The 13,894-nt window shown below is 41.5% G+C and overlaps 1 protein-coding gene across 1 annotated transcript in view; it reads left to right on the plus strand.

Moving 5' to 3' along the window:
• The window catches only part of LOC142000464 (merlin-like), a 30,395-nt gene that overhangs the window by 10,771 nt on the left and 5,730 nt on the right, over positions 1-13,894 (plus strand). Inside the window, exons 5-16 of the mRNA XM_074974759.1 lie at positions 2,970-3,053; positions 4,228-4,296; positions 4,551-4,633; positions 5,857-5,932; positions 6,473-6,610; positions 8,318-8,392; positions 8,718-8,789; positions 9,408-9,521; positions 9,973-10,095; positions 11,077-11,294; positions 12,237-12,339; positions 13,456-13,583. Of these exons, the coding sequence (XP_074830860.1) occupies positions 2,970-3,053; positions 4,228-4,296; positions 4,551-4,633; positions 5,857-5,932; positions 6,473-6,610; positions 8,318-8,392; positions 8,718-8,789; positions 9,408-9,521; positions 9,973-10,095; positions 11,077-11,294; positions 12,237-12,339; positions 13,456-13,583 (1,283 nt within the window). The remainder of the gene's footprint in view (positions 1-2,969; positions 3,054-4,227; positions 4,297-4,550; positions 4,634-5,856; positions 5,933-6,472; positions 6,611-8,317; positions 8,393-8,717; positions 8,790-9,407; positions 9,522-9,972; positions 10,096-11,076; positions 11,295-12,236; positions 12,340-13,455; positions 13,584-13,894) is intronic.

The following is a 13,894-nucleotide window of genomic DNA, read 5'->3' on the forward strand; positions in this document are numbered from 1 at the left end:
GGATTCTTTTGACCATTTGACAGCTGGTTTCTTGAGTCATTTAGGAAAGAGATGACAGGACAAAAACTCTCCTCTTTGCCTTTCTTCTAATCCTCATTTTGCTTTTGTTTTTTTCTTTCCCCTTGAACCTGCCTTGACTGGCTTTGACTCTCAGATATGCAATTAGTGTAATTCTTCTCATTCCAAAGTAGAAAGACATGGCAAAAAACAAATTTGAACTTGCAGAGTTTCCGGGCCATAAGAACTTCAGATTGCACCTGGATACTAATAGGAAAAACATGTACAGACATCCGCATGCCTACAGATTTCAGCTTTATAGACTACTGAAATGTCTAAATATTAATGTGGCATAATAGCATTTTGCCATATGTGTGAATAAAACTACAGGACTAAAACTCTACATAACTTTCTCAGTTGATCTCGAATGAACAATCTGCTGTCTAAAGAAGTATAACAATTCATGTTTGTAATTCTTTAATTTCAAAATCCCAAAGACGTGTATAGAATTTGTCCAAGGTCATTTTCAATTGTGAAAGATGTAATTTGTAACATGGAACATGAAAGCTGCCATTTTGAAGAAAAACCTTTTCATTCTTTCCATTTTAGCATCTTAGAAATGAGTTTCCCCCTGCACTATAACACACATTCACAGATTGTGCTCACCAAAGGAATAAAGTTTTTATAATAAAAATCCTTCCTTGAGGATTCATTTCAGTTCACAGAATCTGCTATCCCAATGGATATTCATAAAGATAAGCGAGTTACCTCAGGTCATTCCTTCCTTCCATTTTGGAAGTGTTTAAGGCTATAAATTCCTCAAGACTTGTTTCTAGGTTAAACTCATTTGCATTTGAGAGGGCTATTTGTGAATATTATGCTGCATTTCTCCTTTAAATTATTGGGTAAAATCAGATTTAAAACAAACAAAACCCCTCAAGTTAGTACTTGTGTTACTAATATCAGCTTAGATTATTAAAATGGAAAAAATGTTAGATATTTTAACTTTTTACCATTTATGCTGTTTTTTCCTCCTGAACTTTCTGCACTTGGCTCTGCCTGGTCAACTAAAACACTTGTTAGTTTCACTATTTTACTAGTCAGTTTTACATTGTGGTTCTCCTTCACTAGTCCAATGTTGCAATGTTTGAGCTTCAGGCACTGCAGAACTGTATTAATTGAGCATTTTTTATTTTATTTTTTTACATTTGAGAACATTTCTAACTTCACATTTTGTAAGACTGTTTTAAAACAAAATTTAAACTTTTGGCCTAAGCTACCTGCTAGAGCCTTTTTTAGATATAGTGGGCCAGATTCCCAGCTGGTGCAAATCGAGGTAGCTCTTCTGAAGACAATTAAGTTATGCTGATTTATGGTAGCTGAGGAGCTGGCTCACTTTTTTTTAATGGTAAAAGCAAGATGTTTTATTGCTTCTCCCCTGGATATATATGGTCGAGTGCCAGATAGATGGGTGAGAGAGAGAAAGTTGTGATTCATTCTGCATATATGAATGTGGCATAATGAGTAAACCTGATGATTTCAGATTCACAGTAATGAAAGCTTCTCCCTTACATTTTTCTCACCCTTATGGGAAAAAAACCTGCTCTTGCCATTTTAAAACTTTAAGAATTTGTGATGTCAAGCAAACTGAGTATTATATTTTCATTGGGTTTTCTTACTGCTGTTAAAATGTTTCTTCAGTTTTAACACTTACTTCTAAGACATAATTTTAATTTACATTCAGGGAGCTTTATACCACTCTGGCAGTGTAGAGGGGCCTGGCAATGAAGGCCTGTTGGTGCTGCTGGAGTGGTATAAAGTAGGCTTTTGTATATATAAGAATTGGGCCCTTGATCTCGAGTTGAACACTTGTTCTCCAGGAAAATGTTGTATCTCAGTAATTCTTAGATTATCTCTGATGATATTTTGCTCTTGTAAAGCACCTTTTATCTACTGTAAGGTAGACCCATTCTTATTTTCACACAGAAAAAAACTGGGTTAAAGTGAAATGAAGGCTAGAGGCGTATATTCGTGGTTTGAATGCGCATTACCTTTCAATAACATTTGAGTTAAGAGAAAATTCAAATTTAAGAAAACCAGGCCAGAGTTAAGATGACACTCACAAGAAACCCAAACCTTTGGCAGCACGGAAATTTGCAGTTAAAGTAGCCAAACGACCTTAACTCTGTGCCAGTAATGAAGTGCTGAGAAAATAAGCAACATGTGCTACTATATGGTACTTTATCCATCCAAAACAAGTGCCTTCATTTTAGTATTGATCTAAAAAAGTAGGATACTTTCATCTTAATCATACAGTGGTTGAGCATCTTTCTGGCCTTCTCTATGGTCATATACAACATGTGCACACAAATCTTCCAAATTCCTGAATAGACAAATAGCGTATGGAAGGCAATCATTCCTCACTCTTCATTAAGGTCCTGATCTTCGGAGAGTGCTCACCATCTATGATTCATGTGTCATCCAACTAGTCACATGTCTTTAGACCCCAAGCTAGTGTGTTTCTCTATAAAAACTTCATATGCCTGAATCATAAGATTAGAGCAGTTCGATGAAAAGTGTGCAAGTTAGCATGGTGAGCAATTATTTCACTTAGTATTGGATATGTGTGCATGAAACAAATGATAAAATTCATGTTCTATAGTACACTTTTTCAATACAGCATCTGCAAGACTGGGTAGATAGCTGACGACTGGTATCTCTGTGGGGATAGCCAAACTACTTTAACTGTGACTTCTATATTTTCAAAGGTCTTGGTTTCCTGTACATTTAACCTTAACTTTGAATATCCTGTGTTTCTACAGTGTATTTTTGTTTGTTGTTGCTGTTGTTATCTCATAACTGTTAATTTCTGGTGCCAGGCTGTGGTGGGCTGGTTTGATTCACTTCAAGCTTAGTTTAAGTCCTGATTTTGGATTGTCTTTCATAACTTGGTACTGTTTTTCCATCTTTAGGTTAAGAAACAGATATTGGATGAAGAAATCTACTGCTCTCCAGAGGCTACAGTTTTATTGGCTTCTTATGCTGTGCAGGCTAAGGTTAGTACACAACAGTGCATTTTCTTTTTATTTAATTTCTATCAAACATGATTATATAGGTTTAACTAACACATACAATACTGACAGGTTTCAGAGTAGCACCCGTGTTAGTCTGTATTCGCAAAAAGAAAAGGAGGACTTGTGGCACCTTAGAGACTAACCAATTTATTTGAGCATAAGCTTTCGTGAGCTACAGCTCACTTCATCGGAAGTGAGCTGTCGCTCACGCTCAAATAAATTGGTTAGTCTCTAAGGTGCCACAAGTCCTCCTTTTCTGCATACAATACTCTTAAACTTTGCTGTGAAGAAAGTAGGTCAACTGAGGACATGGAGGTATTGCAGAAAGAGAAGAGTTATATTATATACAATTACTTGCAATTAGGGAGAGAGAGGCTTGTTTGCTATTTTACATTGTTTTTAACAAGGTAGAGGACTAAAATTAGATCCTGTTCTCTGGATTGTCGTATTGCACTAAGAGGCAGAGTGCGAGCGTGTGAATATCTTGATCCTGAAAATCTGTTTATAGGACTTTGGTATAAGCTTATATTAAAATGTAAAATTATTCCTGGCTCTTTAAAAGATGTCCATGGATCCTGCAGGTGGCTGGTGCCCTCAGTTCTTACTGAAATCAATGGGAACTGAGGACATTAAGTATCAGAGGCCACCATATGCTCACAGGGGTCAAAACTGCCCCATGGCAGAAGGTCAGCACAAAGCCCTCTGCACTGCTGACTGCAGTAGCCATGTGTGGGTATTTGTACAGGAGGAATAGCTGAGCCAGCAAAGCCACCACATCTCCAGAATGCAGCTGAAGTGGGCTCCTTGTTGTCTCTGAATCAGCTGAGGCGAAGGAGGATGTGGGAGGGTGGGACAGGGAAGGAGTCACTGGATCTGTAGTTACATGGATTCACAGACTGGAACTTCTGCAAGGGGCTGTGCCTAGTATTTCAGTCCATAGGCTAGAACAGTGGCTTGTTGAAGCCACATGCCCTGGCCATGGACTAATGACAAATTCCATACCCCAAGCCCATCTAAGGGATCCCTGTACAAAGCCCATTTACTTGGGCTGTATTTCCCCCTTGAGGCAGTCATTCTAGACAAAAGTTGTCCAGCTACCAAATTCTCCAGCATCCTGCAGGTATTTAACCAAGTGTGTTTTCGTCTCCTGTGACAGTATGGTGACTATGACCCGAATTTTCATGAGCCAGGCTTTCTTGCCCAAGAAGAGCTGTTACCCAAAAGAGTAAGTATTTCCCATGCCTGAACATGAATATTTTTAGCTGCATGAAGAATCAAATGTTTTCGTGGAGCTGGCTGTAACCTCAGGAATTCACACTGTGTGTGTGTGTGTGTTTTCTCTGAACTTGGTAACAAGTCCCAGCTGTGAATTTTGTTGACCCTTATACACTGTGTTTGGGAGCGGCAGGAGGTAAACACCATTGGCAGCACATGTCTTCGTATGTTCAAAAGAAAACCAAATCCTTCCCTGTTCTGTAGGTCCTCCGGCAATATCAAATGACAGCAGACATGTGGGAAGAAAAGATATCGGCTTGGTATGCAGAGCACAGGGGTATTGCCAGGTACTGTAACATCTCTTGGGAGATCATAGACATATCTGTTACATCAGTACAACCCACTTGACTTCAGTGGAGTTTTACAGTTATAAGTCATCGGATGGGTATCTGACCCCATTTATGTTGGTTTATCAACATTGTATTCCTAATAGGAACATTTATTGCTGAATGGAAAAATACAATATTTTGGTCCTAAGATCCTGCTCATACCAGGTGCTGAGCAATTGAGATAGACTTAGTGCCTTCAACTTGCATTGAGGCCAATGGAGGGGTTGAGGCCCTGTTTCAGAGGCACACCATACCAGGCCCCATGTTAAGCGACAGAGAATGAACCTCATATATCTCATACCTACTTAGGGAAATGAGAGAAATTGCTAGGATTATAGAGGCATGAGTCTATTTAGCTAGGAACCAAGATGGAAAGGGGGGGAATCACCTGTGCAAGAATCATGGGGTTTGTCTTGGTGCTGTTCCATGTCGATGTTCCAGGGCTTATACAACTAACAGTGATGTACTCAACATGTCTGGCAATAAAATAAAACTCAATAAGAGTTTTAGGCATGTGGAGTTGATCTAGCCCAAGTTGGTTGAATTCATTTTTTCTTTATTTAGCTGCCCTGGATGCACATTAACATTCTCTCCTCAGTATTTATTATTTTGCCTGCCTTGAAAGGGGATTGGCAATTACTTTGATCAGTGGCTGAAGAAGTTCTCTGTTAGTCAAAGGACCGCTTCGGTGTGTCTCTTGGACTTTAGTGTATAATATTGTATGGAGCCTCTTACAGCAATACTTCTCAGTGAACCACTTCCTGAGGGGAAAACTCCTACTCTAACATTGTCTTCCATGACACAGGTCTCTAGCCAGTGGCATCTGTGAACATCTGAAAGAGGCAAAACTGACACGCAGAGATGAGATCAGAGCCAGTTACCAGTAATGGGTAAAGGTTATACTATATGTGACTCAAACAGGGTTGGTAAAGCTTTACTCTGGTCATCTGGAGTAGACTGCACTGGTTAAGCTGTCAGCAATAGATCATGAACTTAACAGTGCAGATCTTAAAAGCTGTACAGCAAAACTTAAGTGCAAGTAAACCAAATGACAAAGGAGCAAAAGATCAAGTCACCTGTTTAGGATTGCTCTCTTCAAAATAGTAATGTAAAATTAGAGGAGAGGAAAATGGTTGGAATTTACTTGAATTTCCAAGTGTAATCACTCTTGTGCTTTCTAGGGATGAAGCAAAGATGAACTATTTGAAAATTGCTCAGGACTTGGAGATGTATGGTGTCAATTACTTTCCTATTGCTGTAAGTGTATCCTATTAAGCTGTATTTTTAGTTGCTATAGATTAATTGATTCTAAATCTTCAGCCCAGTTAGTGCCAGTGTTTCCTGATACTTGAAGCAGGGGAGTTAGCACTAGGAACCATAGGTTCTATTTTCACCTCTGCCACTGACTGGCCATGTGGTCACGGACACACTACTCTCTCTCAGCTTACTAGTCTGCAAAATAAATACAATAATTTCCTGTGAATAGAACTATTAGGCTTAATTATGTAATGTCTGTAAAAGGTCTTTGATATCTGCATGTGATGACCCCCTAGTGAGGTCACCTATGGTGACTGAGCCTGGGATCTCTGGATCTAAAACTATGGGCTTCTACTGGCTAAGCTAAAGGACCACGCCTGTTAGCTAGAGGTGGCAGTAGACTAATAAACCCAGTACATGGTGGAGACACTAGCCTCTAAAATATACAAATACATTGCTTAGAATAAACAAGTCGCTGGAGTGTGGTTGTACATGCCACCCAAAATGATGTTGGTCGTAATTTATTGTATTCCTTTGCAGCAAAATAAGAGTGACACAGATCTCCTACTTGGAGTTGATGCTAAAGGTATTCATGTCTACAGCATAAATAACAGGTTCTCTCCAAATAAGTCTTTTGAATGGAGTGGTATCAGAAACATTTCCTATAGTGAGAAAGAGGTAGGATGGATCTAACCTATTACTCTTTTTGCGGTCGTGCGTGCACACACAGGGATTCTTGTAATAGATTGGAAGCAGTCTGTCTATCTGAACAGCTGAAAAAAATCTGAGGATGGGGGATTCGTAACAAAACTCAGAATTATGGGCCTGAATTTCCCCTCGAGAGGTGCTGAGTACCTGTAGCACCCATTGGTTTCAAGGGGAGCTATGGGTGCTCAGCCCTCCCTGAAAACTGAGCACATCATTGCAGTCTGATGGCTCTTTGACCTGTGAAAAAAGTGTGGTGGTTTGTGTTCATTTTCCAGAAGATAAGGCCTACAAAAGCCACCATGATTGGCTCCAGTTGCCTCCGTGGAGAAGCCAAGGATTGAATGGTCCATGAAGACTGAACTTTATCTTCATTTACAGAGCTGGTCCCTCCAGGTCAGGATGGAGGCACTATGGCAAGAGAGGGAATGTAGGGAGGCTTATGCATTTTCTACCTGCACTCTACCTGTTCTGTGGATAAGTAGAAGACGTCTGTCTCCAGAGCTATAAACCCAGCACATTTTATAAGAGTTCAGTTGAATTTAAAGAGATTACAGATCATCCTCCATACAAAGAAGGGAGAGTGTGGAGGGGAAGGTGTGAGAGAGACTTGAAATATTGCTAACTGGAAGACTGATCAGGAGAAAACATCAGCACTGGAATCCCCAGGAATTAACAGTAAAAGCGGAACACAGTCTGTTCCTTTCTTTTCAATGAGTCCTTTCAAATTGGGGTCCAAATTCTGCTCTAGTGGAAATCCAAAGCCAGGGGTGTGCATGTATTAAAACATTCGTTATCTTCTGCTATTCAAACACAGCCTTGCTTTGGGCAAGATGTTTGAATGATTGTTACCCACACAGTGAAATGAGCTATAACAAGTTATTTATAATCTGAGTGAAACTGTATCTAAAATCAGATGATAGGCACTGAGATTATGCAACAAAATGCAAATGAGTGAATCGTAATAGAGTGCTAATTCATGAGTCGCAGCAAAAGCCAGGATCTAAAAGAAGGGAGCTGCTTTTATCGTACTGTTGAATGGAACATAGGAAGTGAAACACTCTGTGCTGGCCCTCTTGCAATATAGCTCTTTTCACTTACTCCTCAGAAAACAATTTGGGAGATGGACTCTGAATATGGAAAAGCAAAAATTCCATGAATGGGTCCTGATGTCCAGGAGTTCTTATCCTTTAAGCTTTTTGCTCTGTATTTTACTTTTTTGTTTGTTTTATAACCACAGTGGTGCTGGATACTTCACAAGGGCAGGCTTGGAGTATTAAATTTGTTAAAATGACAACTTCTAGAGATAAATAATAACTTCATTATAATGATGACCATTGACTTTGGTGGCCTTAATCCAGTTCATCACAAAGCCACTGTCACAGCTGGCACTAACTGGCCCCATTGCTGGCAGCTTCAGCTTCTAAAATCCCTTAGCAATCTGATTGCAGGACTGGAAACTAAGAACTCTCTTGTTGTCAAATCCCAACTCTGGCTCTGATTCTCTCTGAGGTCTCGAGTAATCATTAACGTCTTGTCTGTTTCCCCTCGATGCTGGGGATAATACTTTCCTGTAGGTGTGGGTTCGTTATTGTCTGCTGTAGAAATAGTATTCAATACTTTCAGCTTTTTATTGATCCAGACTTTTCTGCTTCCCTTTATTTATTTTTTTTCCCCCAGCTAACTATTAAACCTCTTGATAAAAAAGCAGAAGTTTTCAAATTCTTTTCTTCTCAGCTCAAAGTGAACAAACTGGTAAGTGGGCTGCTGCTCTTTTAAAAAATCTGAATGTAGTAACAATCCCAGTTGCATTGATTGATATCAGAATGAGAAATCTTATTCTCAGAATAGCCGCCATGGTCGTGTGTCATGAATATTGGTACTTAAGAGGCCTGAAGCCATAATAAAAATTAGTGTTGCAGTGATTTGGTAAAAATTAATGAGAGAAACTGACGTACCATATTGTGCCCTACATGAGAGAACCACCCAGGGACCAGAAAACTTTGTCTAAACACTTGCTATTTCCTCTAAATTATTCTGTTTGTGGGTGAGTTTGCACTTTTTTTTTTTCTTTTTTTAGAATGGGTATGGGAGGAGACTCGCCAACTGTGTAAAAGACCAAAGAGCCACAGGGAAATCCTGCAGATCTAAGGCTAGGGCATTGTGGGAAGGCATGATGCCTCCTTTGCTTCCTCAGGAGCAGTGCCTGTGTGGATTCTCAGTCTGTTGCTGTCCCAACTTTCCTCAAGGAAAGGGAAGCAGCATATGATACTGCTGACTGGGTTGGCATTATCTTTCATTGAAATATCCCTACGGGATTGATGGGGGAAGACACTGGCTCAGTCCTCTCCCTAGCTAAACCATATCCTTTCCCAACCTGCAATCTTATTATGCACCTGTGCAGGGTCTTCTGCAGATGACCTGCCATGCCACTACTGCTTTTCTCTTTCATATGCCTTCACCCCAGAGGAGTTCCATTTACCTCTCTTACACCAGCAGAACTGGAGGAGAAATTAGTGCCAGAGACGGTGACTTAATAAGGAGAGAGACTTTCAGCCTGCTCTCAACCTGTCCAAATCATATATTTGCTGACTAAAGATGTGCCTTACCTTGACTTGCTAGGCTAGAAACCTACAACCTGGAGGAATTGCTAGCTCCTGACGATTCTGAAGTTAGCCCCCAAGTAGAAGATGTGTTTGCATTCCTGTGCCGTGCTCTTCCCCCAGCTCACTGCAACTTACTTGTGTTGCAATTGCTTTGCTTTCTGCAGGTTTTACAGCTGTGCATTGGAAACCACGACCTCTTCATGAGAAGGAGGAACGTTGACTCCATCGAGATCCAGCAAATGAAAGCTCAGGCCAGGGCGGAAAAGGCTAGACAAAAAGTAGGTTCCTTCTGCTTCTTGTTGCTGAAAGTATCTATTCCATTCATCACACAAACATGCTTCCTCACCCTACCTGTTCATACCATAAGCAGAGGTGGGTGTGTCTGTGGTGATGCCTGTGGAGGGACTGAATATGAGCAGCTATGGGAGGTGTGGAATGTCTGAGGAGATGTGTGTTGTGTATGGGTGGTATCTGTGGTAGAGGGATGCTCATGACAAGGTGCAGTACAAAGGGAGACATGACACACGTGCTCCATATGGACAGCACTTTTAAATAACCAGGCTCACCAGCTGTTGGATTCAATGCAGATGAGCTGCCCTGGCACTTTGCAAGATGCCCTGACAGTGGCAGATAGCCGTGCAGCAGCTGGACAGCTTTCAGTTCTCTAGAAATATTTACCCAGTTTGCTCGGCAGTCCCAGTCTATGAGCATCACTCATTATCTTTCCAGATGGAGACTCAAAGGCTGGCCAGGGAGAAGCAGCTCAGAGAAGAAGCCGAGCGAGCCAAAGAAGAGCTGGAAAGGCGCCTCTTCCAGATGGAAGATGAAGCCCGGCAAGCCAACGAGGCACTGGTGAGCGTTACAGTAGTCTGTGAATGTCATCTGGCCTTGGGTGACGTCAAGATTTATAAGCTCCTTTTCCTGTGGCGTTAGCTAGGACACTGAGGAAATGTCTATACTGCAATAAAAAACCTATGGGACCGAGTCTCCGAGCCTGGGTCAATTGATTCTGGCTCACAGGATTCAGGCTGCAGGGCTAAAAAGTGCAGTGTAGCTGTTCGGGCTCGGGCTGGAGCCCAGGCTCTGAGACCCTCTGTCCTCATGGGGTCTTGGACCTCTGGTTCCAGCCCAAGTTTGAATGTCAATGCTGCAATTTTTAGCTCTGCAGCCTGAGCCCCGTGAGCCTGAGTCAGCTGACCCAGGCCAGCCATGGCAATGCCACAGGTCTTTTATTGCAGTGTAGATTTACTCTGAGGGTTATTGTTAAGGAAAGGAGGGAGACTTTCTGGGAGGCAGGGTATGCTTGCACTCTTGCAGGGAGCCAGGCCTGCCCCCAATCTCCATTTGCTGGGAACCACCCACTTCCCCCTGATTTTTTTCTGCCAACACCTTGTTCGGGCCAGGAACCAGAGAGGGAGGAAAGCAGGCTGCATGAGGAATGGAAGCTGTGGAGAAGCCTGTTTGAAGCCAGCAGCAGGTGGGACTGACAGCTGAAAGGAGGCAGGCAGAGTTCGCTAGGCTCTGCCCATTTTGGGTGATGTCTTAGTCCAGCGCTGAGTAAAGGAGGAGAGGTCATATATGGTGGAAGGAGTGAGGGAGAGAGGAAGGCAAGCATACTGGAGCAGAGGGAGACGAGATATCCTCGAAACGTTTACTTGCTCTAGGCCCTCAGTAAAGAGGGCAAAGGACTAATATAATGATCCTTGGTATGTTAAGGGTTAACATTATTATGATCTGCTGGGGAAAGACCTCCTGCTTCTAAGCTGACTGTAGCTATTTTTCCTTTCTAAATGTTGCATCATTGTAGCTAAGATAAATCATGTCTCTTTTTAGCTCCGGTCCCAGGAAACAGCAGAGCTGCTGGCTGAGAAAGCTCAGATTGCAGAAGAAGAGGCCAAACTGCTGGCCCAGAATGCTGCAGAAGCTGAGCAAGAGCGGCAGAGGTTGGAGATCACAGCACTGAAAACCAAGGAGGAGAAGCGTCTGATGGAGCAGAAGATGCGGGAGACAGAGCTGATCGCAATAAAACTGGTGAAAGAGTCAGATCGAAGGTTAGATATGCTTGTGGGTTTGGTGGGTGACATCTGTCAGCCATGGCACTTGTGGATATACTGTGTGACTATCCTCCCAGAATTTACGTGTGGAAGGAGGAACTCCCCAGGTAACACTTCACAGCTTTGTGCATCTTGTTCATTCCCACCTTGTACCAGTGTATTTGAAATTAGTGCCAGAAATTGTTTAGCAAAAATTGCATCTTCAGCTATAGTTTTAACCATGACTATGCAGCAACTCCTTCTTAGCATTATTGAAAGACTGAGGGCTACTAATGGAGAGTCTAAACTTAAATTTAAAGCCTTGTGAATGCTAGACCCCATGCTAATTAGAGGAGTTTAAACTCATAAGTGGTTTGCAGGATTCTATTATGGGGTTCCTAGCCAGTGTAGTGCATTTAATATACACACTGTTGTAGATTATGTATATTCTATTGTTTACACATGTATAGAATCCCAGGGCTCAGTGCTGTCCTAAAATACAGGGCGTGTCTCATGTTTTGTTGTTATAGGTATTTGTAGAGTACTTATCACCTTGGTAGGCTGAGGGCACTTTACTTATGCTAGCGTAGTGTTAAACAGCATTTCCCCAAAACAGGGAGCACTTACTTTTCAAACCAGCATCCCAGAGGGGATCTTTGATGCCAGATAATGGTTGAAGGCTCAGAGATTACAAGACAATGGGTGCAGAACTGGGCCCATAGGAATTAGAGATAGAAAAGATCTATTAAATCAGCCAGCTAATGCAGGACTGTTTCCGCAGTCACCTCTTCTTGTGCTTTGTCCAGTTTTCAATTTCCCATGCAATTAGGCCTCCACCTGTGGAGACTATTTCAGAGGCTAACAGATGTCTCTCAGGAAACAAGCTAGGTGTATGAACTCAGTGTGTTGCCATGCGTTTGAAATCTACCACCTAACATTCACAGTATGTTTGTCTGACAGAGCCAAAGAAGCTGAACATCTAAAACAGGATCTGCATGAAGCCAGGGAAGCTGAACGAAAAGCAAAGCAGAAACTTCTGGATGTAACGAAGCTTAATTATCTTGTAAGTTACCCAGTTTAGGTTCTGGTGGGCAGCACTTTATTGGAGAGTGGACAAATAACCAATCATCATTTAAATGTAGATACAATGTAACTGACAAGTAAATACACATTCTCCATGAAGCTTGCTCAAGACACTTTGTTACCAAACTGAAGTATTTATAATGTCTTTGTACTTTGCAGTCTTTGGTCTTCACAATTTTAACATATGATAGATTAGACAGATATTGCTTAAATTACCTATCTGTCACCATCACTGTTAATCACATAGCCTACACACTACCCAGAGATGTTTGCAATTTAAGGATACCTGGATGTCGTATTGACAGAAATGAAATATGGAAACTGCGTGACATTGAGAGAACTTTAGGAAGGGCTCAGCAAAGGAGCTTTGTGGACAAAAACTTGTCTGCAGCTTCAAACTTCTTTTGTATGCTCCAGTATAGCAAAAGGGGGAATCTGAATTGTCAAAACCAAGGACTGGCATGGTCAGGTTCTATTCCATTCTCTGCCACTGAGTCACTATGTGAACTAGGGCAAGCAACTTAGGGGAAAATTTTCAAAAGTGTCCGAGTCCAATTGTCAAAAGTGCCAGACTCCTCAGTACTTACACTCACAAAAATAATAGTTAAACAGGATAAGATGAAAGTTTATTCCTCCCGGTCTGTGTTAAAATAAAGCTGTGGTCTTGCACAGAAGCAGTATTTGCCACTGTGACCTGAGGTGCCAGGAGCAAATGCCACTCATCCTGCTTATGGGGAAATGGATCTATGCACATGCTGCACTCTCTCTGATATCCACAAAGTTTAAAATTAGATGGAAAACATTCGAGCCATGATGCTTCTCTCTCATTGGCACGCAGTCTGTATGCATTGTAATGTATTTCATTGAAGGCTAACATTTTATTTCAAAAAGATTTGTTTAGGGCCAGCCAGCCAGGGAGGAAAGGGATACAAATGCTTACAGCCATCTTTAGAATCAATGGGAAAACGTCAATTTTGGAGACACTGTTTTTGAGATTCTTGTAGAAGCTAGAAATATAGTTGAAATTTTTTTAAAAAAAAGTTCTAATTGTATTGTTAATGGAACAAACTCTTTTTGATTATCTTGCGTCTTTTAGCATGTGGCCCGGTATCCTCCTCATTCACCTGCGGACACCAGAGATGTCAGCTTTGACAAAGGCTCTGTAAAGATGGATTTAAAAGATGTAGATCTGAAGAGACTGTCCTTTGAGATAGAAAGAGAGAGGTACTGGAACACTCCTGAGATGTAAATAAACTAGGGAGTCTTAACCTGAGAAACTAGAAGTGGAAAATACCAATTAGGTCTTCTGATGTATCCTCATACCAGTGCAGGATTGTTCCCCACAATGCATATGGGTGACTGCCTTATACGGAAGTAATAGCATCAGCTCTGTAACAGATTAGCTTTTTAGAAGGAGAAAAGAGGTTTTCTTGGCATCTAGCCACGAAGAATACAGAGCCCTGGGGTTTAAAGGAATACATTGCCTGGGGCAAAGCAATCTGCTCCGATATGAGTCTGCAGGAGGATGGAAACAA

This window comes from Natator depressus, chromosome 17 (assembly GCF_965152275.1).
Source record: "Natator depressus isolate rNatDep1 chromosome 17, rNatDep2.hap1, whole genome shotgun sequence".
Lineage (NCBI taxonomy): Eukaryota > Metazoa > Chordata > Testudines > Cheloniidae > Natator > Natator depressus.